General features: G+C 42.7%; 2 protein-coding genes across 3 annotated transcripts in view; one reads left to right on the top strand and one right to left on the bottom strand.

Annotated features, from left to right (window-relative positions):
- The first annotated feature begins 3,132 nt into the window (after positions 1-3,132).
- On the top strand, positions 3,133-6,198 carry HMGB2 (high mobility group box 2). The gene is made up of 5 exons (XM_083170885.1): positions 3,133-3,288; positions 3,894-4,050; positions 4,226-4,377; positions 4,490-4,664; positions 5,672-6,198. The coding sequence occupies exons 2-5, from the start codon at positions 3,901-3,903 to the stop codon at positions 5,834-5,836; spliced, it is 642 nt and encodes a 213-aa protein (XP_083027011.1). The 5' UTR covers positions 3,133-3,288; positions 3,894-3,900; the 3' UTR covers positions 5,837-6,198.
- Positions 6,199-9,332: 3,134 nt separating this feature from the next.
- GALNT7 (polypeptide N-acetylgalactosaminyltransferase 7) overlaps positions 9,333-24,319 on the bottom strand; it is a 159,440-nt gene continuing 144,453 nt past the window's right edge. For both annotated transcript variants that reach the window (XM_083170900.1, XM_083170892.1), the window contains 3 exons: positions 23,635-23,733; positions 14,003-14,131; positions 9,333-13,242 (listed from right to left, as the gene is read on the bottom strand). In XM_083170900.1, the coding sequence (XP_083027026.1) occupies positions 13,105-13,242; positions 14,003-14,131; positions 23,635-23,733 (366 nt within the window). In that variant the 3' untranslated portion in view covers positions 9,333-13,104. The remainder of the gene's footprint in view (positions 13,243-14,002; positions 14,132-23,634; positions 23,734-24,319) is intronic.

Consider the following 24,319-nt stretch of genomic DNA (forward strand, 5'->3'; position numbering starts at 1 on the left):
TCCATTTTCAGGCAACTACAAAATTAGCATATTTTGGGCCATCTGCTGCAAATGCATTAGTGTGCATCTCTAACTAGAACACACTTCCTGCAAATTTTCACTAATACATAGAATGGGAAATTTTGTTTACAATTGAAATGATAAGTTGTAAAACGACTTTGCTGCAAGTATTCATTTATTTATAATAAGACATTGTAGCAGCAACATTATTCATATAGTAGTACTACAGTGGAAAGCATTTCCCATACTCTTTTACAAGTGATGGCTGGCATCTTTATGCTAATCCTTATTATTCCTAGACAAGTATTACATGAAGGATTTGTCCCATTTAATAACATACACGACACAGCAACTGTTGTGATTTTTCCCAACCCTTTATCTTGGCCATTAAGACAAAGCTTACAAGGAGGGTGTGAGGGGGGATCGGGGGTTATGTCTGAATTCCAATGTAACAATTGTTTTCAGATGCTACAATTTATTCTGGTGTCCATTACCATTAACTTTCAACATGAGATGAACAAAGCTTCCTCTGGTCAAATATATCTTTAAGGTTATCAATTATATCTACTGTGAGGAGTGATAAATATAGTTAACATTTTTAGCAGATTTAGCCTGGCTTGTTTTGCATGAAACATTATTGCTCTGTCTCTTGAACTCTGTAAGAATCGGGTTTTGAAAATCTATTGCTTAGCAGATATATTTGCTGGAAAGTTATTTATATAAAGCACACATGTTCCGCAGCACTTTGCAGAGAATATTTGAACATTCCCATTAGTCCTTGCCACAGTGAAGCTTGCAATCTATATTCCCTACCACAAGTACATACAAACATTCTAGGGTTAATTTTGTGGAGAGCCAGTTACCCTACCTGTATATTTTTGGATTGTTGGAGGACACCAGAGTAGCTGGATGAAACCTACGCAAGCATGGGGAGAATATACAAACTCCTCACAGTTAAGGCCATGGTGGGAATCGAACCAATGACCAATCAGTGCTGTGGGGCAGTAATGCTAACCAATACACCGTCTGTGCTGCCCAACTGCTAAAAAATATATCTTAAGCTGTGTACACACGGGCAATAATTGCTGGCAATATGGTCGCTGAGCGACCATATTGCCAGCGATTGCAGTGTGCACCGCGCGCTCCCATTTTCAGCCCCCTAATGGTTGCTGGTCAGAGGAGCATGCTCCAACCAGCAACTTCCCCTGCCTCTTCTCCCGGCAGTGTGTGTCATTTTCATCAGCAACTATCTCTGGGCACTGATGAAAATGGGACACTGAGCAATACATTGCCAGCGATCATATTGCTCCGTGTGTACAAAGCTTTACAGTTGCAATAGTGCCCTCTTGCAATGAATCAAAAAAATGCACAAAACAGCGTCACTCATGGACTGATAGTACAGTTGACCCCACATTTCTGTTTTTAATTCAAGCCTTTCTGGATTATCTCCCAAATGTATCAGGAGGGACCGCAGCAGGAATATTTTATCCCTCCTGCACAACCGTATCCCATATAGGTTTCTATGGCAGATGCAAAGCTGCATGATGTATCAAGATCGGGCTGTAGTGCATCACATCCCTGGGCTACTGCCATTCTGAGATGGCAGTAGCCCATTTTAGCCTATGGGCTGCTGCCATCACACTGCTGCCGGGGCAGTGTGGTCAGCACTAACCGCGCATGTGCAAACACCCCGGCACCTGGCTCAGCACATCGCAGGGTCAGGCTCTTTTCGGAGTCTAACGATACATCTTTAGGATCGCATTTTACAATGCAATCCTGGATGGTAATATTCCGCCCAGATCGCATTGTAAATGCGTTCCGTGATAAATGGGCCTCTTAAGCCCTGTATTTCACCTGGTTTTAATCAGAAACTGTGTAATGCACAAATGTATCCAGAGACAGTATGGTATAATATATATATTATAAGGAAATGTTAGTTCCAAAATTTTGGAATAATTTATTAAGCAACAAGTCATTGCACACCACGATCTGAGGAATCCGCTGATACCGCTTGTTTTCCATAAAACCAGGTAAACAGGAAGAAGGATTTCTAACACCTTCCATCAGGCACTTTAAAAATACAAAGCTGCCCAAGACTAATATGGGGTTTTCTTATGTCAGTGTGTCTGTTACTTAGTAAGTTATGTCTGCTTGCCATTTTTAATACTACCACTGGCCAGTGGTTTATAATAAATAAATTAAAGTTATAATAAGGTTGTTCCCAGCGCAGTTTATGTTTGTTTGTCTTAAAGTCATTGCACAGCCTTCCCTTTTAGTCAGTCACTACACGGGCTTTCTCTGCCTCATCTAGCTCTGGCATTATACGGACTTTAAATAAAGTATGCTTCTATAGTGGGTTTAGGCATTGTACCCGCTCACTTAAAGAGACAGTCACAACGAAGCTTATCAGAAGTAATATACATGGTACACATAGTAGTGAGGAATAGTTTTAATGATGTTATGGAGCCTCCTTAGCAGCAGCTACATATACACAACTTATAGAGATGAGAACATGAAGCACATGTAATCCCATGGAGAGCAGGCATGATTATATATATATATATATATATATATCTCCAACAAGAGAACGCACGGTGGCCGGTCAGTGTTAAGCAGATGCTGCAGCACGCATGGAATTACCGGCGCATACTCTCCTGAGCACGGGGCCGCACATCGAATGTAAGCACCGACGCTGGCAAGCCAGGAGAGCTGTGTCCTCCTGACTCCTGGGGCCAGGCAGACAGCAACACAACAATGGCCGCCTCTCAGTCTCTCCCACCGTACGCACGTTTTACAACTTGTAGTTTTTCAAATCACGAGGCACAGCTCGGCCGCTGCCAATCACAGCCCGGGTACTCAGCGACGACCAATTAAAGAATCACCCGCGAATTTTTAAACTGCCCATCTGAGCCAATCACAGGAGGAAGCCCGCCCGGCTCCCTGTGTAACCGGTTCCAGCTAGAGGAGTCCTATGGCCGTTTCTACTCCTCCCATTGCTAAGAGACGTGGGCGGGATCTCAGCACAAACTTGCTATGGTTTCTAGTTCCGCCCTCTGGATGACGTTTCAAACTTTGTGGACCAATCAGGCTCGAGGGGAGCGGCTTCGGCGCTTCCGCAGTGCAGCGATCCCCCAATGAGCGTCTGGGGGCGTGTGCTGCGAGGGTGCTCATCAAGTTGCTGTGAGAGGCTCAAGTGTGGAAAACAAGAGGCTGTATTGCGTCTCAGCTATACCAGTCGAGTGCAGGAACACACCCGGACCGGTCACCTTCCACTATCTAACAGCTCAGGTCAGTTTGGCACGTTGCCCTACTCTCCGATCCCCGGGTAACAGCTGCGGGCTGGAACGCTGGCTGGCGCTCACTCTATTTACAAACTTTTTCCCCCTCACTACCTCTCCTTGATCTCGCAGCTGTCTGTGGGCCGCGTGTAGTAGCTCGTGTACTTGGGAGCACCGCTGGGCCTTATTTGGTCTCGGGGACGCCTGGGTGAGCCTGCGCCCGTCGTTGAGGAACGGGCGGCAGTCGGGTCACGTGGTGGGCGGCGGGAAGCGGGTAGCCGCGTGCTTCACAACTATGCCGCGCGGTTGTCACGGGACCGGGGCGAGCGCGTGCTTCTGGTGGGGGTGGGTAGTGGTGGTCATCGTGGTGCCAGTGTTAACCCCCTGTGTGCCGGCTCTGTCCTAAACACCCACTTCCCTCCCCCCCACCCCCTTATCGCCGCACGGGTGGCGGAAGGACGTGTGCGATTTGGGCGGGAAGCCAGCGGTGTGCGTGCAGCGCGCTGAACCCGGCCCTGCCCCCCCACGGCCACTTCCTAGTGCAGGCCCCGCCCCGCCGCGTTCCCGGGCTTTCTCTCCTCCGCTGACTCCAGTGTTCCGCTCTCTCCGTTACAGGTTAATCATGGGTAAAGGCGATCCTAATAAGCCGCGGGGCAAGATGTCCTCCTATGCCTACTTCGTGCAGACGTGCCGAGAGGAGCACAAGAAGAAGCACCCGGACTCCTCCGTCAACTTCGCAGAGTTCTCCAAGAAGTGCTCAGAGCGGTGGAAGGTGAGTCGCTGCGACTACATGCGTGTGAAATATATAAAATCTATATATATAATTTTTTTTTTTTTCCCCTCTGGATAAGTAAATGTAAGGATTGCCTGCCTACTTATGTGTCGGTTTTGCAGTGTATTGAGCATAATTAAACCACTTGTTTTTGATTCGGTTATTTTCCCATTAGACCATGTCTGCAAAAGAAAAGGGAAAGTTTGAAGACCTGGCCAAGGGTGACAAAGTACGTTATGAGAGGGAAATGAAGACTTACATTCCTCCAAAGGGTGAGCAGAAGGGAAAGAAGAAGAAGAAGGATCCCAATGCACCAAAACGTCCCCCGTAAGTATCTAGCAACTTGTGTCTGGTTGTGTTCCCATGATCTGGTCAGCAGCATGATAAGAATAAGAGGACTTTGTTGAATATTAATATATACTTTCTGTCCCTTTTACAGATCTGCCTTTTTCCTCTTCTGCTCAGAGCACCGGCCCCAGATAAAAACGGAAACCCCTGGTCTGACAATTGGGGACACTGCTAAAAAACTGGGAGAGCTGTGGGCTGAGCAGACACCGAAAGACAAACAGCCATTTGAGCAGAAAGCAGCAAAACTAAAGGAAAAGTATGAGAAGGTAGGTGCAGATTCTCACTAGCTCTGCATTGGTATCAAAAGCATTTATTCTGTACAGTGTGATAGTTCATCTGAGCCTTGCATGGGCTTCCATGTGGCAAGTAGTGAGTGGCTCTACTTGAATTTACTTTAGCAGTGCCTTGTTGAGTTGGCGAGTGATGTGGAATACATGCTAGGGTTGCAGCGCTCACGCTGTTGTGATACCCTTTATCCCAGCATGCCTTGCCACAGTTTAAGCACTCCCTAATAGCAACATGACAGGGCATTCTGGGATTTGTAGTCTCAGAACAACTGGATAGTCACAGGTTGGCTAGGCCTGTGCTAGATGACATGCCTATGCTATCCTATCCCACATTGGCTAGTGTATTTGCTTTACCACTTGTGTACACTGGGATCCTGTCTTGCCACAGTTTAAGCACTCCCTAATAGCAACATGGCAGGGCATTCTGGGATTTGTAGTCTCAGAACAACTGGATAGTCACAGGTTGGCTAGGCCTGTGCTAGATGACATGCCTATGCTATCCTATCCCACATTGGCTAGTGTATTTGCTTTACCACTTGTGTACACTGGGATCCTGTCAGCTGTGCTTAACAGCCAATGGGACAATCCAGTCAGTGCCATGCTGTTGAATGCAGCCATGAGTGATCTAACACAGTGATTCTCAACCTCTGTCCTCAGGGACCCCCACCAGTGCATGTATCCTCACAGGTGATATAACTGGCTCCACCTGTGATCTTTTAAAATGTCAGTGAGTAATTAGTGCACCTGTGTATCTGAGGTGACCTGGAAGACATGCACTGTTGGGGGTCCCTGAGGACCGAGGTTGAGAACCACTGATCTAACACCGTGTGCTGTGTTCACTTTGTATGATGTCTCGTTGACGTGATTCCCAGATTGCTACCAGCTTAAGTCTCCATATTACTGTGTGTTACTAGGAGCTTTGACATTTTCCACTACTTTGAGTGCTATTTATTCATATTTTTAATGGGATTTATGTCTTATTTTAGGATGTTGCTGCATATAGGGCAAAAGGAAACAGTGATGTTGCAAAGAAAGCCCCTGCTAGGTCAGCAGGCTCTAAAAAGAAGGTTGAACCTGTAGATGATGACGATGATGATGACGACGAGGAGGATGACGAAGATGAAGACGACGATGATGAAGATGATGAGTGAATGACTTTCCTGCTGTATAAATTGTTGAAGCCTCTGTTTTTTTGTTTTGCTAAGAATGTGAACTTGTGCAGCTCATCTTGTTAGCTTGGTTATGAAAAAAACTGTACAGACTTGTGTATAGGTATGTGATTCTTTAGCGATAACCTATATTTTAATATAAGGATTAGCTGGAGGGCTGTTTAGAGTGAAGCTTCTGATGTGGGATTTTTCTGCATATTTAATGGATTCTAAGGGTAGCCCAATGCAGGTAACAATACCCAATATACTTTAGTCCTGTAGACCTGGTGCATTGTACTTTTTTCTAACTTTTTTTTTTTTGTTTTTTTAGCAACTTTTGTAATAAAATTATATATAATTCAAAATTTGTTTTCTTTTTTTTGTGGTGGGTTTGTCCACATTAAAAAGGGTGAAGTACATGTACTGTACTAATGTCCAGAAGATGTAGTCTTTAAAAAAAATGCATGCATTCTCAATAGGGGTCTAAATGGTGTGTACACACTATAGATTTGGCTTGCGATGCAATCGGCATACAATTTTGACTATAGTGCAGATCTGTAATATATAGTCTATGCAGCCAAGACTTTCTGTCTGCAATATGGTAGCCTGCATCAGGATCGCAAGGGTTAAAACCCATGCGATTTTGACTATATAGTCAAAATCTCATGGACATTGTACAAGTGTGTACATTCCATAACACCCAGTATCTTACAACTGGGAACTAATATAAGGGCATCAGATTTGTTTTAATGCTACATACTATCCAAACATTTCGCACATTTAGGTTACTAGAGGATATGTAATCGTCTTGTGTGAATACAACACTATTGTCATACGCTCTTCTGCTGGCCGCTTATGGGATGAAAGATGTACAGAGCAATGTAGTAAGCTTTCCTGGGCAAAGTTGGTCTCCCTGGTTGATGCACTGTGCAGCAGTCTATTTGGCGGGGTTATACCCCTTGTAAAAAATCTCTTATTTTGCAAACTTTATAATTAGAAAAAAAAAACCTTAAGTGACCTGCACATTATACCACTGATACTCTAGAGCAGGCCTGGACAACATGTTGCTCTCCAACTTTTGTGAAACTACATATCCCAGCTCGGTATCCGGACTATTTGTCTACAACAAGAAGATAGACAGCCGTTAGGTTGACAGCTCAATAGGTCGACATGCCATTAGGTTGACAGTCAAAAGGTTGACATGTTTTATTTCCGCTGTTTTTGAGCCGACGTGCCGACAGGCTGTATTTCATGCCCTACCATCCACTACGGCGTAGAGTTAGATTATAATAGTGTGCCCGAAGCATTGCAAGGGGCTGCGGATCACTTGAAACAGTGTCGACATTTGGGTAAAAAAACCATGTCAACCTTTTGAATGTCAACCTATTGAGTTGTCAAACTAATGGTGTCGACCTAATGGCTGTCTATCTTCTTGTTGTAGACAAATGGTCCCGCATCCTCCCAGCTCAACTACCACCTTTTTTTTTTTTTTTTAATCCTCAGGTTTACTAAGGCTGGGACATGTAGTTTTATAACACTTGGAGAGCCACAGGTTGGCCAGGCCTGCTACTAGGGCACAACAATTCAAGAATATTTTGGGAATCCGTGTTCTGCTATAAACCTAGGATAGAACGAATTGTGCAGAACCTGCTTTTGTGTGATGGGTGCCTGTGAATCTCTGGTACACTGAGGGTGTTGTATTTTATTTATTTTTTTATCAGGAAATGTAATTCACTATATAAAGGTGGCCATACATCTACATATTGATTGGGCTGGTTTGAACAAAAACCTGGTAATATCTGAATGACCGTTTTCCAGCATTTCAAAGCAAATGGTCAACTGTCATTTGCTCATCCATTACCAGGATTTTGTTCCAACCAGCCCAATCTGACAATCGATCTGTAGATGTATGGCCCGTTTAACCCCTTAAAGCTGGGTATGTAGTTTTTCTGTCCAGTCTTGGGAGCAAATGATGGAAATTAATCCATGGTCATTCAGGTAATTTACTTACATATGTTGTAATTTCACAAATGTATCCAGATTTTTTTTTTTTCACTGTCCATTTTTCAGTATTTGGGAGCAAATTGGTGTGTGTGTGTGTGTGTATATATATATATATATATATATATATGTGTGTGTGTGTGTGTGTGTGTTCCATGAATTAACATAACTTTGTTCCCAGCAGATATATTGGACAAATGTTTTTTTGTGTATACCCAGCATAACTGTGCTATTTAACAGCTTTATGCTCTTTAACACAATTAACTTAATTTTGTCTGGATATAAATCCCTCCTGATAGTGATGTTGTCAATGTTCCAGTTGTAAGTAGAACTGAATGATTGCTCCTTGAATGGTTTAGAGTACAGTGTAATAGATCCTGTACCTGTCTGCTTTTAAGGTGGTGTGTTTATTTCAGTCAGGACCCAGAAGTATGGATGTAGGTGTGCTGAAAAACTTAAGCTTACTGTATGCAAACAGCCTACTTTATACATTTTTTTTTTTTTAAGGGTGAAAAGTAATATTCATCCATATCAAGGTGAATACACACTGGGCAATATTTTTAGCAATCTTGCTCATTTTGGCTCTTCTGAGTGAGCATATTCAAAATATTGTCCAGTGTGTATGCAATGAATGGTGTGTCCTCCCACAGGTCTACAATGAGGATTTCGGTCTGTTACAGGCATTTAAATTTTGGCTGTCATTCAATAAAAGGTGCATATTACTAAACTTTCTAGATCAGTCTTCGACTGGCGCATTGTTTAGTTTGGAAGCACAATATTGCTTGTCCAGGACACTGGAATATTACAGGGAAATTGTTCATTATTTTTCACTGACCAGTCTAGTGCAGGGGTTTCCAATCTTTTTTAATCACGGCACCCTAAAGTACCAGAATTTTTCCATGGCACCCCTAGGGCCCCAAAAATATATATAAAATTAAGTAGATTTTGTCCAGAAATAATTGATCATAAATAATTTGAATTGGTCCTGGACGATCAACCCGAGGCGCCCCAGGGAGCCTATGCACACAGTTTGGGAACCACTAGTCTAGTGTGTAATAGGTTAGAAAGCAGCCCATACATGCTGCGATGCCGGGCTGTCCGTTCTGTGCTTTGAGGTGCGCGCTCCCGTGGCACCTCATCGCACAGTACAAAAAGTATGTGCTTGCACATACTTTTTGTACTTAGGTTTCATCAAATTGCATTGCATCGCATGCACAACGGATGCACATGCAATGCAATGTGATCCGTGCTATTGAAACCCACAACGCACGCCCGCATCGGCACGTGTATGGGCTGCTTTAGGCCTTCGAATACTGGCTTGCTGTTTTCATTTTTTTATTTTTCTCCCTCCATAGTAACACCCTTAATAAGGCTATATGTTCAGTTTGTTAGATTGCAATCTCATTTCAGCAGTCAGATTCAGACTTTGTTTTGTCATGATTCTTTCTTATTTCTGACCTTCAGTCAGCATTTTATATAAATAACCTAGAAAGCAACAAAAAATTAAAATATTTATTCTTGCACCTAGAAAAACAAGCAGCCCCCAAATTACCAGGAACATCCCCAATATATCCATAGTAAAATGCAATTGTATCTGTACAATTTCTACAGAAACATACAGTGTATCAAAATCTGCATAAATCAAACTAAACAAAAATGAGTAGAAATGCATAGTGGTATTATCTTACAAAGTAAAAGCACAAGATTTGTTTCAGACAACAGGAAAATAGTACATACAGAATCAGCTCTGGATTAATGAGATGCGCTAATAAACTTAAATTCACAGATTCCTTTAATTGCACAAAATACCCATGTTAAATATATGCAAACTGCACGTGTCTGTCCTTTCTCACAAGAATGTATTTTTTATGGTAAATTATCAATGTGATATTCTAGCTCCGTTAACACACACATTGAATGCATCTTAAAGTATCATCTTCCCCCATCAGTCAACACTATAAACGTACTCAATTTCACAAACCTACTTTAATATACTTTGTATATTAATAGCTTGAATCTGATTCAGAGTAGATTTGGCACAACACTGTGGTGTGTGATGTTGGTATATTTGCGTAGAAAGTAAATTACCGGATCTAGAGCAATAGGGCCAGTTCAGGACCACTAAACTAAACCATCCAAATTTCAACGACACAAGAACCTGTTATAGGACATACACAGTTGCAGTTTTAGAATGTGGTGACTGCTACATTGTTGTGTAAACATCTTTGGTTTTGCTCATCTTATTTAGTTGGAAACAGGTATATTGCTTTACATTAAAATTATGATTGACACTTTTTTTTTTAAATTCAATCCCAAGTATTAGCTTTATTTTTAGTCTGAATTATAAACTGGTATCCCGTGGATTAATCCTGGCCATTGCGCCACTATTCTCATATTCAGAGACTACTTCAGTACTATAAAGTGTACCCATGAAACAATATGGTGCAGCAGCCAAAGTAAACTAATCTATACTTGTTACAAGAGATGCCAGAAAACTCACCAGATACCCTAAAACTAGTTTTCGTAGCATTTAATCAAAACCTGTGTAGGCAACAGGTTTGGATTCCAACAATGAAAACCCTCCAATGTAACTATTACAACAATTTGTCCTCAAGGCCTATCTAATGTTCACTGTGTTTTGAAGTTGTAGCAGTTAAATAATCCTCTGACATTGAAGTTGTAGGATTTCATCACAGTACCAATCATAACAACACCGATTAGTCTAACCATAGTTTCCCAATCCAAGTCGTACTGGTTTTATATCTACTAGATTGGTACAATATAAAAAGACTGAACTGGCTATTGGCCTTTATTATGGTAATTTTTATCATAAAAGATTGATGTATAGTTTAGTGCGCTGCATTGGGAACCATATATGTGGTGTATAAAGGGGATGCAGTTGAAATCCCAGCACTTTGTTCCTCTATGGGTGCCCACGACACCCATAGAGGGAGAATAAATTAGTGTGCCGAGCGTAGCGAGACACCGGGACCGCTGTGTGGCGATCCACGTCTCCCCCTTGGCGGGATTCCGGCATTGGGATTTTGACCACCGGGATTTCGTACCAATTCCGTATAAAGTTAGTGTGATGACACATTTTGGCTGTGCAACTAAACCAGTAAAGTAGCAATTGTAAGAAGAAAAAAAAAGCAACTGACCATGTATTAAAATAAAAATACGTAAAATACCATTATACATATTATTAATAGTGTATAGTAGAATTCTATTATTTTCAAATATCTTTCATGAAATTCACTATACAGTATGTAAGTCACAGCAGTGATGAATGTTTATTGCAATCTATTAAAATTGTATGATATGGCTGTAAATTATTGTGGAAGCTATGTCTGGCACTTCTGTGCCTGTACTGATTTTCTACCTCATTGCAGTCCTGCCTTGTTTACATGGTGTGAAACATCTGCATTGCCCATTCAGCATATTCACTGGAACCCATTTGGTCTTTTTTATTACAATTTTAATCACATTATCGCTTTCCAGAGCTATTTATGCCATAAAAAAATATAGTTCTCAAGTTCAGAACATTTGACCCCGTTGGCTAGCATAATTAAACTGCCTCAGAACACCATCCACATAGGCATCTTTTGGAAATAGTAACCTGTGGTGAACAAAGTGAGTCACCTTGCCCAGACTGGAGCGCTCGAAGTAAGCGTACAAGCGTATCTTAATGTTCTGAACAAGTTTATTGGTATTCAAAAGCAGTTGAGTTATGCTTACCCGGGGGGGTCCCATGCTAAACCTAGATGTTCTAAGTAAATATGTAAAATCATTGATTCGCCTTCACAAAATGATGTGCTCGCAGTAGTTGATGTATGAAGCAGTGAAAGAAGTAGCCAGTGTAGACTTTGCACCTAGCAACCAATCAGTTTGTACCTCATTTTATAGAGTGTATTTGATAAATGCTACCTCAAAGCGGATTGGTTGCTATGGGAAACATTTCCACTGCTTCTTACATAAATCCCTGGGATGTTTGTCTAACCACAGTGGAGACTGCCGTTTTGTGTTTATAGAAATTCTGTCCTCCCTTAGACGCTTTATCATTCATTTCCTTTAAGAAACATAATTTATTGGCTGCATTGTCTTAGATAAATATTCAACCTACAAAGTGCTGGCCGCTGCTGTGTGTATGTGATGGGTGCATGCATACATGATGGTTATAAAAGGTGTTACAGTATCTATGATACTCTGCAGGGGGCTGGTTGATTATTTGTAACCCTTTTACATAACATCAAGATAACATGGGCAACCTCAGACTTCACAGCGTACTGCAATATTTATGCATGGACAATTGTCAGATCGGATCCTGTCCGTCCAATGTATACCATGGACACCGTGTAACCGGAGACTTGTTGAGACGCAGAACTTCAATTCATCCAGTGTAAAACACCACACTGGGAAATGCAATACTCGCTCTCTCACTGAAGCATTGTGCTAAACCTTTCCTTTGTTGTATGGGCTGTGAAGACACTTGGTACGTAGGTGTTGGCTGTAGCACGGTTACATATTAAAAGGAATAAAAGATGCAAGTTTAGAAGGATGAAGTTCAAATTTTTAAATAGGACAAGTCTGAAAAGAACATCTGCACCCATAAAAGCATCGGAAGATCACACTTCACCACTAATAATTATAGCCTCGTTACTCTGTGCACACACCAGTTAAAGGATTCCCCTCAGTGATACTCTACATGCATCCTATCAAATACATCTTATGGTTCTTGCACCTATTACACGCATCATACAGCTCTAGAATACCAAAAAAAAAAAAGAAAAACAATGAAAGAGGCACTATTTCATATTTTCCCATTCAAAACAGCAGCACAGACAAAGGCCACCATTGCTAAAATACATTGTGGCAGTGCTTTGAATAAAAGAAAGTGGAAATCGAAGGGAGCTTTAGTTTATCATCAAGGAACATAATTGTCTGACTAATCAAATGATTTTCAAGTGTGTATTAAAACTACCATCCAACCCCTGAGTATAATCCCAAAAAAGATAGTCTTTAGCTTTGTTCCTACAAACAAGAGCTAGAAGCACTTTTACAAACATCTTAAATCAAGATGTTGTAAACATGTAAAAAGTTTAAGGTGAAAGCAGTCTTGTAAACATTAACTGCAGGATGACCCAGTTCTACTTGTAGGTCTTCATTATCCTTCATTAAGTCGAGAAGGGTGTTGACTGTAACAGAGTTATTAATTGCAGCAGGTTTGAGTCTGTATTCAGCCACGTTAATCTCTGTGTTGTTGATGTCACGTTTTATACACCAAGGATGTTGTTCATTTCCCACTTCTGTGTTGATTTGTTGGAGTCACAGTCTGACAATAAAATTTGGTGAAGGACCTCAGAACGATCTAGGCATTTTCCAGTAGGGATGTGGGTGAATCGGTGTAAATTCTAGGGACAAAAATAAGAGGTAGTCATTTTTGCACAGGATTATTTATATTAAAAGGCACTGATGGCATTGCTATAGGCACACAGGGCCTTATTCTAGTTCACTCTCTGACAAAATCCTTCTTAGATGGAAAAAACCTTGTGCACTGCATGGGGGCAGATGTAAAATGTGCAGAGAGAATTAGATTTGGGTGAGTTATTTTGTTTCTGTGCAGGTAAAAATACTGACTGCTTTATTTTTACACTGCAATATAGATCTCACTTAGAATCAGATTTGGGTGGGGTTTTACTTCACTCTACACAATTTACATCTGCCCCCCTGCAGTGCATATGGTTTTGTCCATCTAAGAAGGATTTTGTCAGAAAGAGTTAACTAGAATAAGGCCCACAGTACCGTGCATTGTGGGACATGTCATAGAATGTACATACATGGTGTATGAAGCACAGGTACTCAGCAGTCAGCTATACCATTCTCGTCAGAGAGGATGGATCTCTTTATCAAAGCACCCAACATTCTAGGGTTTAAGAATACCCATGCTTAGGCACAGGCTATACCTCAGCCACTTTGAATATACTATTTGTGCACGAGCAGGGATATCCCTAAAACCTGGACTGTTGGCAAGCCTTACAGACCGCGTTTGGGAACCACTGGTCAACAGACTTGGGAGAAAATGGTAGTCTGCTACATTAGCATATGCTAAATAGCAGTAATTGTTAACATTGGTGCCCAACATTTATGTAAGCTCAATAATAAATAACTTACCTTAAAATATTGCCATTCCTTGTATTCATTTAAATTACAATGTGTGATCATGACTTTTGTTCCATCCTGCGATTTAGTGAGGCACTGGTCATATTGCATCAGCTGATTTGCTTCATTAATTCGGAAAAGCTAATAAAAACAAAATACATTTGTAAGCTTACAAGTTACTTAAATCTTTTTATAGATACTACTGAAGTAAGCAGCCTCTATCAGTGCAGTGTTGCTTTCTGCCTCTTTCACATCACATATGCCGGGTCGCACCTTGGATTTTGACACAGGTCCGTCCCAGGAGTGACCCGGCATTTGAAAGGTGGAGCTCCCCTCAGCACCCTGGCTTTAAGCCGGGTTGCTACCGTCACACGGGGGCAGGGCTGCTGCGCATCATCATTGCATCGCTTGGAGCTGACGCTGCTGTCACTCTATAGGGTAAACGGGACTCGGTCACAGAGTTACCTGTTTACACTGCCCTGCAACCTGGGTAAAACAGTTCTTTTTTCCCGGGTCGGAATACAGGGTTTCTGGAGCTGGGTTATTTGTGCGGTGTGAAAGAGTACTGCATATTGTGGCTGCATTATTGAATTTACCATCTCAATTAGTTGGCTTTAAAGACTTCACTATACTGCTTTGTTTTCTAGGAGAACGAATAAAGGTGCCCATACACACTGCAATAGCAGCGTGCGTTGCGATGTGTTATGGGCTGGATTGCAACGCATCCGTATTGCATGCGATCTGCGGGCAGTACAAAAAAGTATGCGCAGCACATACTTTTTGTACTGTGCGATGTCATGCCCGCAGGCGCGCACATCGCACGCTACTATCACAGCCTGTATCGGGGGCTTTAACCCAAATGAGTATTAATGGATAAATGTACAGTACAGTTAAGAATTCAAAACGGCTTTGATATTCTGAGATTCAGGAGAAGAAAAAAATGATTATCTGCAAATCAGTAATGTGATAGTATTTACCCATTCTAGGTAATCCAAAATGAATTACTGTAAATGCAATACAATTAAAAATACAGGGTGACTGGGGGGAGAGTGTATGCTCACCAGACCCCATTCTTTTCAAAAACTTTGAGCTAAAATGTCTTGAAGCAAGTAGTATAACTTGCAATTTACTAACCCATGTCCTAATCAGAAAGATCTACAATAAACAGATGTAAAGTGAAAAAAAAATAGTTGCTTACAGAACGTCATGCTTAAAAGGAGCGAAGGCATCGCAGACAGCTGTTGTGTTTAGATGCAGAGATGAATGACTTGCAAAAACAAGGTCTGCCTGTGTCTGCTCTAAAAGCCATCATGAATCAACAATTTGTGATAAAGGCAAAATGAGCTGGTTGGTATCACACTTCGCTATAAAGCATAATAATATGTTACTGGACTGCTGGTGATTACTGTACTAGTACAGCTGATGTGCCAGACCACTCAGACACACAGGGTTGTGAAAAACATTTGAAAACACTACAGATGTATGACTTACATCAGTGGCTGATAAGTGAAATAAGAAAAAATAGCACTAATACGGTCATATATAAGAAAGAAAATCTATATAGTTGTAGCTATTCTGTAATGTCCACTTCTAGGGAGATGGGACAGCCTTAAGAGAGAAGGATCATCTGGAGGTGGAAGTATGTGGTTGGTGTATGCGGCAGGTGGGTAGGGATGGAGTTGTAATGAAATAAGGAACGGCAGAGCGGGGGCAGGTGGAAATGTGTCCGGTCCATTATAGTTATACTAGTATACACATACACTGTATTTTCACAATCTAAAAGGTAGGAGTCAGTTTATAAAGTTTATCTGTGCTGGGAGGAAGTGTCAGGTGGGTGTGGTATAATACTCCGACAGTCGGGATTCCGACAGTCATTACTCAGACGTCGGAATCTCAACTGCACAGCGGGGGGAGCGCAATGAAGCCCCTTGCGGGCTCTCTGCGGGCACAGTGGCGAGCTGTGCTCGCCACCTATTTTATTCTCCCTCTATGGGGGTCGTGGACCCCCACGAGAGAGCAGTCGGAATTCCAACGTCGGAGTACTTACTGTCGGAATCCCGACTGTCGGGGAGCCGTCCGGTACCCTTACAGGTGTCTTGTAATTTTACTATTGCATGCCTCCCAACATTACCCTTTCCAGGAGGGACACAATGCTCTATTCCTGGATTTCCCCTTAATTTATGATTGATATCACCTGTGTTGAAGCACCTTTTTTTATTAATTAACCTGTTTAAAACAGGTGATGGTAATCATATATTAAGAGGGAAGTCCAGGAGCAGAGCATTGTGTCCTTCCTGGAGAGGGTCGTGTTGGGAGGTATGTATTGGGAAAAATCCGCTAAACATGACTACGGTAATTAAATGTCCGTGGTTTTTGCCAGGTAATTTGACAGCAGTCCAGCAGAGCCGTTAGGTCAATATGGCCATTTCCAGCATTATGGATGGTGTAATGGCTAGCATTACTGCCTCGCAGCACGTTGGGTTTGATTCCCACCATGGCTCTAAATTTTGGGAGTTTGTATTTTCTCCCCGTGCTTGTTTGGGTTTCCACTGGGTACTTCGATTTCTGGTTCCAGTTGATAGATCTACAGTGTCTAGATAGACAGTCAGGAGGTCAGAAAGTCAACATGAAAAAGGTAGACACATGGCATGAGTTTATCATGTTTTTTTTGTTTTGTTTTTTAAAACCCAGCTTGTACTTACTTCACCATCCATGTCAGCATATAGTGTGCCGAGCATAGTGAGGCACCGAGCCCGAATCATGACGAACTAATCATTACACTACTTGGGGGATCCATGTCGACATTAAAAAAAAGTGAAAACCTCATGTGGAACTTTCCACACGTCAACTTTTTGATCTCCTCCCACAATCAAAAAATATACTGATAGGTTAATAGGATCCCTAGTGTGAATGTGTGTGTGTGTGTGTGTGTGTGTGTAAATGTGGTAGGGAACATAGATTGCAAGCTCCACTGGGGCAGGGACTGATATAATGTTCATATATTCTCTGATGTGCTGCGGAATATGTGTGCGCTATAACCTACTAATACATAATTTTGTGCACAGTTGAGCAGCCAGATACAATCCGGTGTCACTGGGTGTCTAGTCTACATAGGTCTCCGTTCCACAACATTTTCCAGCCTAACAATATGTAAAGGGTGTAATTTAGCTTGTTTTTGTGCCACATATGTTAACGAAAAATAGGTTTTTGTAATGTTTTTACAATGATAGATGACAGTGGGTAACATTAAACTACAATTGTATCCAAAGTACATAACTATATCATTAACACATTTAACTATATCCTTATTAACACATTTAAATAGAAACCGCACAATTCTTATAATTGTGACCTGTTTTTGTATTGTGTTTGAAAATCTGTGTGTGACATGGTACAATTACATTGCAAGAATTCTAGTGAGGAAATGTAATTGAATCTGAGTTTGTAATTGAATCAGCGGAAATCCCAGACCCTTAACCTTTCCCCTTTGGTGTTCACAATCCTAACCTTATTATCATTTTCCAGAACACCACGTCAACCCTGGCACACCAAATTCACCAGTTATATGCAAAAATGATCACATGCCGCTGAGTGGCAAGTAGAGCAAATCAAGTTTTACAGGGGCATACACAGAGTATTTTTGCCCAGTGTATATGCACAGCAATGATGGGGGAAATCACTGGGCTGAAAATTTTCCCCAGCCTGAGTGATTTTCCTGTCCACCCCATTGCTCATCTGCTGGTAATACCAGCAGATGAGTGGCAGCAGGCAGCAATGATGTGGGGGCGTGCATCAGCACTCACCGCCGGGTCGTACACACTGGGCGGCTTTTGAGAAGAGAGCAGCTCAAAACGGTAAAACTGAGCATCTTTCAGCTCAAAATCGCCCAGTGTGTATGAGCCTTAAAGCAGCCTTCATTTCAAGTTTATGTTCTCATCACACAGAGCTGCCCTTTCTGTCTCCAAACAGTCATACTTCAAGACCCTCATCTCACCCCAATCTCCTAACCCCCAGTGTCTCTTTGCCACCATCAACTCCCTCCTCTGCCCCCTCCCCCATCTCCCTTCCTCACATTCTGCCCTTGAGTTTGCCACATATTTAACATCCAAAATTTACTCCATAAGGCAGGACATCACATCCCAACAGAACCTCAATAACCTGCCCCCTCCTTTTCCTAACAACTACACCTGATCCATTTCACAGATTTATTTTGTATCTGGAGATAAAGTAATGGCCCTTATCTGACCCACCCAGCCACCTCTCCATTAGACCCAGCCAGCCTCCTCCTCGTCTTCTTTCCTTCCTGTTCCCAACTTGAACATCTCCTCAAGCTCTCCCTCTCATCTAGCACTATCCCCTCTCTGCCTTCAAGCATGCCCTTGTCTCCCCTATTCTTAAAAAAAATCTAATCTTGACCAAAACGAACACTCTCTCCAACTACCATCCTATCTCTCTCAAACCTTTTGCCTCCAAAATCCTTGAGCATATTGTTTATAACCACCTTACTGTCTTTCTTTCCTCCCACTCCCTGCTTGATCAATTCCAGTCTGGCTTCTGTCGTCTCCGCTTCACTGAAACTGCCCTCACAAAAGTCTGCAATGATCTTTTATGCTGCCAAATCTAAGGGCCACTACTCTTTGCTTATTCTTCTTGACCTCTCTGCTGCTTTTGACACTGTAGACCAGTGGTTCTCAACCTCGGTCCTCAAGTACCCCCAACAGTTCATGTTTTCCAGGTCACCCAGCAGGTGCACAGGTGCACAGGTGTATTCTTTACTCACTTACACATTTAAAAAGATCCACAGGTGAAGCTAAATTCTTTCATTTGTGATTTTGTGTGGAGACATGGAAAACATGCACTGTTGGGGGTGCATGAAGACCAAGGTTGAGAACCACTGCTGTAGACAACCATCTCCTTCTGCAAATGCTTCACTCCCTAATGATGGAACAACTATCTCTTCTAGAACCCAAGTATGTTTCCTTGGTGTTATGTTGACTCCTCCCTCTCCTTTAAACCACACATTCCAGATTGATTTACTGTAATCTCCTCCTTCCTGGCCTCCCTGACAAACCCCTCTCTTCACTCTAATGCTGCTTTCAGACCGCAAAACTGGCTTTGACCAGGTATTATAAAATGTTTCTAAAAACGGGTCTGCCAGCTAAAACCCCTTTCACACCGCATGTCTTTAATGCCCCTTTCAGACCGCACATATTAACAGTTATATTGCCGTTTCAAAACGGTAATGTGTGCGGTCTGAAAGGTGCAGAGTGATTTTACGGTTTCCCAAAAAAAACCGTTTTTTGGAAACGGTAAAAATGGAGGGTCCCTCCCGTTTCAGATCCGTTTATTTGGTGTCTAGAACGGGTCTGAAACGGTATTCCCTGCCCCCAGCACAGGGAAGGGAATGATCGCACTGGAGGCAGGGGTCCCTGCAAGTGTGTCCTGCCTGGGGCGAGAGCTACTGCTGGCCGCGCAGTGGGAAGCTCCCAGCAGCAGCAGGGTGTATCGGACAGCGCCGAGGAGGTGAGCAGGGATGGGCGGCTCTGGCTGGGGTGCTGGCGGCTGTCTGCCCTGTCTCACCATCAGCCTGCAGGTACCGGAGTGCAGGCAGCGCAGCCCGCTGTGGATGTCCTCCTCGCCCTCTGGGGGGGATGTCCTCCTCGCTGCCTCTTCGGCCTCTGGGCGGGGGAGGCTGCGGGAGCCCGATGTGGATGTCCTCCTCGCTGCCTCCTCGCCCTCTGGGGGGGGCTGCGGGAGCCCGATGCGGATGTCTCTCACCCTCTGGGCGGGGGGAGGGCTGCGGGACACCGATGTGGATGTCCTCCTTGCTGCCTCCTCGCCCTCTGGGAGGAGGGGGACACACGGAGAGCAGCCAGCGGTGCAGCTGATGGAGAGCGGGCAGGGGAGCGCATGGTGAGGTGATGGAGGGGGGGGTTACCGCTTTACTGTATTGCTTTCACACCGCAAACCTGCTTTAGACCAGGTATTTACATGCGGTGTGAAAGAGGTTAAAATTGCTTTGACCCGTTTTAAAAACCGTTTTAAATACCTGGTCTGAACAGGTTTTGCCGTGTGAAAGCAGCATAAATGGTATTTCAGTGCAGTTTTTGTCCTTAAACAGTATTTCAATGCAGTTTCTGTTCTGAACACGTTTTAACCCATAGAAAACAGTGGATGAAAAGAAAACGGATCTGAAACGGGTAGGACCCTGCTTTGTTACCGTTTAGAAATATCAGTTCAATAGAACCGGTAAATTCACTCTGCACCTTTCAGACTGCACAAATTACCATTTTAAAATGGTGAAAAAACGGCTAAATAATGGGTGAAAAGTGCGGTCTGAAAGGGGCATAATCTATCCTCATTGCTGCTGCCTGGCTCATCTTCCTCTCCAAATGTACTATGTCCACTTCCCACTCTTACAAGCCCTAAACTGCTCCCCTTTCCTTTAAAATATTGGTTGATGTTTCCAACAGGAGGAAATATTGTCTGTTTTAGACCTTAATAGGTCGAATTTGCATTCGCCTATTCAATGTCAGGGCCGTTCCTCCGAATGTAGGAAAAAATTTAACAGTCTGAAAACACAGAGATTGTCGAATTACTGTCAGATCTGGGAGGCGGCGGGCATCTCACCAGGAAGCCGTCAGCAGTGGCTGCTGTATCAGAGCTGATACTGTAGCTGTGGCCGCTGCTGCATAGTGCTGACCACCGCTGCAGGGAGCCGGGGGAGAGCTGACAGCCCTGCACAGAGAGCCGTGGAGAGTGCACGGAGCTGGGTGAGAGCTGTCAAAACTGCACAGAACCGGGGAATAGCTGTAAGCATGGCATGGAGTCGGGGGAGAGCTGTCAGCCACTGCAAGGCTCCCTTCACTGACAACAGCAGCAGCTGGACACACTGCCCTCGGAACTGCCTATCCGGGAGACCGATAAGACACACAAATGAAGATAGTCTCTAAGTTGCGCTCTTACCACCAGGATTAATTAGTGGTCAGGGTACAGTCCTTTTCAAGTTCTTTTTACACAAAGCTTACATTCAAACGTGTTATACCAGACATATAAAGGTATCTTAACCCGAACTACACATCACTCAGGCAATCCAAAGATATTGCTGACACGTCTGCTTACATGAACCAGCTGTGTATCCTCATATCTCGGTTACTTTCATAGGAACTCATATTCTTGGTTCCAATCTTATGGTGTGTACCTGTAAGAAGCACCTGGTGCTTCTTACAGGTACACACCACAAGATTGGAACTAGTAAGGGTGAGCGTGTCCGGGTTCACTTACCGCTCCTTGGTTCCTTTCTATTTCTTCCATCTAGTTGTGGTACTTGTTTTTTAATTAATAATTTTTTTTTAATTGATATTTTAAATTTTATTAACCAATAAATTGACCTTAAAATCAATACCTACTTTGGGAAATTTTTTGGACCAAGAATGAGTTCCTATGAAAGAAACCGAGATATGAGGATACAAAGCTGGATCGTGTAAGCAGACATGTGAGCAATATCTTTGGATTGCCTGAGTGGTGTGTAGTTCGGGTTAAGAGATACCTTTATATGTCTGATATAACACATATGAATGTAAGCTTTGTGTAAGAGAAATATTTTCTCCTCATCACTGTGGCGCCCTAATAAAGAAAGAACTTTCCACTACCCATAGCAGAAGAAGGGTGGACCCTATTGGGACATAATAGACATCTTCTTCTGTGAAATTGGTCACACGATGGTCTTTTCCTTTTATTTTCTCCACGTCATAAACTTTTTGGGAAGGAAAAGAAAGAAAAAAAAGGACTTGAAAAGGAAAAGCGCAATTTAGAGACGTTTCTGTGTTTATATCCATTGATCAAGAGGTTTGGCGACCTCTTTTTGATGTCTTTAGTTGTCTGGGTACCTGCTCGTAGCGCGATAGTAGTCTGTTATTTTCTTGTTTATTTGGGAGACTGATAAGTGTCGACACCGGAGAGAAAGTGAGGCAGTCCCACATGCAGTGAGTCTGGCCACTGCTGCTGGTCAGTGAAGGGAGCCCTGCAGGGAGCCAGGGGAGAGCTGTCAGCACTCTGCAGCAACAGCCACAGCTATAGAAACAACTGCATTGAATAGGCGAGTGCTGTTATTTCTGCCGGCGTAAATATCGGCACATATTGAATAACCCCATAAGGCTCCTCACACTCACTAACAAATCCATCACCCTCCTGACACTCACTAACAAATCCATCACCCAACGTTCTCCCACCTACATATCTGACCAAATCTCTCTTTACACTCCCGCACTCTTTGTTCCACAAATGCACACCGCCTCTCCTGCCAACTGGTCAATTCCTCCCATTCCTGCCACCAAGATTTTGGCTGTTGTGCTCCTTGGCTGTGGAATTCTCTACCTCTCCCTGGGCCTGATGTACAAAGCCTTGAAAAGTGATACAATGGAGAGTGATAAACCACCAGCCAATCAGCTCTTAACTGCCTGTAACATGGCAATTGGGATCTGATTGGCTGGTGGTCTAACACTCTCCATTTTATCACTTTTTAAGGCTTAGTACATCTTGTCCAGAATCAGACACCCCACCTCCCTACAAAACTTTAAACAGGTTCTGAATACCCACTTCTTCATTAAACCCAGCCATCTCTCAACCTAACCTTCTGTTAATGCTCGATTCTATCCCTTCTGTCCCACTCCTGTCTGTCTGCCCCGGCCCTTTAAAATATAAGCTCTCATGAGCAGGGTCCTCTTTGCTAATGTGCTTTTCTTAAATTAATATATATATATATATATATATATATATATATATATATATATAGATAGATAGATAGATAGATAGATAGATAGATAGATAGATAGATAGATAGATAGATAGATAGATAGAGAGAGAGAGAGAGAGAGAGAGAGAGAGAGAGAGAGAGAGAGAGGTAGACAGCCTGGCACTCCCTCAGCTGGAATTCAGTACCTGGGTGCCTTCTGGAACAAACAGGTAGTCTCATAGGAAGGAACAGACAGCGGCACTCCAAGGGTTTTCAACAGCGTGTATTAAAGCAAACCAACGTTTCAGTGTATCATTCACCCCTTTGTCAAGGTTTAAGTGCAGTATATATATTTGTCAGCATATATATCTCTGTCATCCTAATAATTGCTTCAGTGTCCTGTCCCCTGATGAAACGGTTTTACTTACCATGTACTTGTCCTAAATTACCAGGTATTATAATTCAGTATTTAATAGTTTTTTGCTCATTTATGTATTGTTAGACGCTGCAGAACCCTTGTGGCGCCAGATAAATAAACAACAATTATAATAATAATAATATATTTTAAATCAGTGACAGAGCTCTGGGCAGCCCACCATTATAATTTTTTTATATATTTTAGCAGGCCCAAAAATATTTCAACCACATCCTCTGAATCTTGAAATACAATGTGGCGCTTCAGATGCTACTCTGTCTACAAGACCACGTGCAGTGACCGATGCTACGAGCAGTTCCCATTCTATAACCACACAATATAGATGTGTTCGTAGAGTTCATGGAAGAAGCAAATGGCTTACAGAATCAGTAGCTTAGCACTCAACTTCTATGTAGACAAAGCCGCACTTCTTTTACGCCAATGTAAACAGACAATTATAATCCTATATTACATTTTGTTCCTTTTTTAACCTACCTGGTTTCCACCCATTCTGTGACAAGGCCCAAGTTCTAGAAGGCCTCCATTTGTATGACCCATGCTGTCTATACAGTAGCTGGACTCCAAGCCTCTTATCTGTAAAGACAAAAATACATGTGAAATATGTATAACCATTGAACCTTGGATTGGGTAAACATGTGGAGCATGAGAATACAGGCCAAGCAATGACCACACAGGCACCAAATGATGACACCTCTTCTCCACTCTTGGCAAGTGTGCTCTGATGTGCGGAGAAAAGCATATTTAAGGTGTACTGTATCCAATTCCAGCCCTTACTCCTATCCTATCATCTCCATTTAATAATAAGTTGTATTTGTCTACTACAATACTGCACAAGATAGCTTTATTTATAATGTGAGAATCATAACTGTATGCCCCCTCTAATCCTCAGCCAGCTCTAGAAAACTGCCCTCATTTTCATTCTATCATCTCTCCATTATTCAGAGACTACATCTTCTCAATCAAAAGGGGATAAAGACAGTGCTAACAGAATTGTACACAGGGTCTGTAATTTTTAGACAGCATTCCCTGGGTATTGTTTTACTGAAGCCGGCTGCATCCAAAGACGCTGAACCCGCTCACAAAGGAGGCCATGCTCACATAGAGAAACGGAATCTGCCACAGGGCTGATGCAAGTTTTGATGGTGCACCAGGGGTTTTC

Source organism: Crinia signifera, chromosome 1 (assembly GCF_055691185.1).
Source record: "Crinia signifera chromosome 1, ASM5569118v1, whole genome shotgun sequence".
Classification (NCBI taxonomy): domain Eukaryota; kingdom Metazoa; phylum Chordata; class Amphibia; order Anura; family Myobatrachidae; genus Crinia; species Crinia signifera.

Coding starts and splice junctions, on each gene's coding strand:
- HMGB2 (XM_083170885.1), top strand. CDS start 3,901: ATGGGTAAAGGCGATCCTAATAAGCCGCGGGGCAAGATGTCCTCCTAT. Junction 4,378..4,489: donor AATGCACCAAAACGTCCCCC/GTAAGTATCTAG, acceptor TCCCTTTTACAG/ATCTGCCTTTTTCCTCTTCT. Junction 4,665..5,671: donor TAAAGGAAAAGTATGAGAAG/GTAGGTGCAGAT, acceptor GTCTTATTTTAG/GATGTTGCTGCATATAGGGC.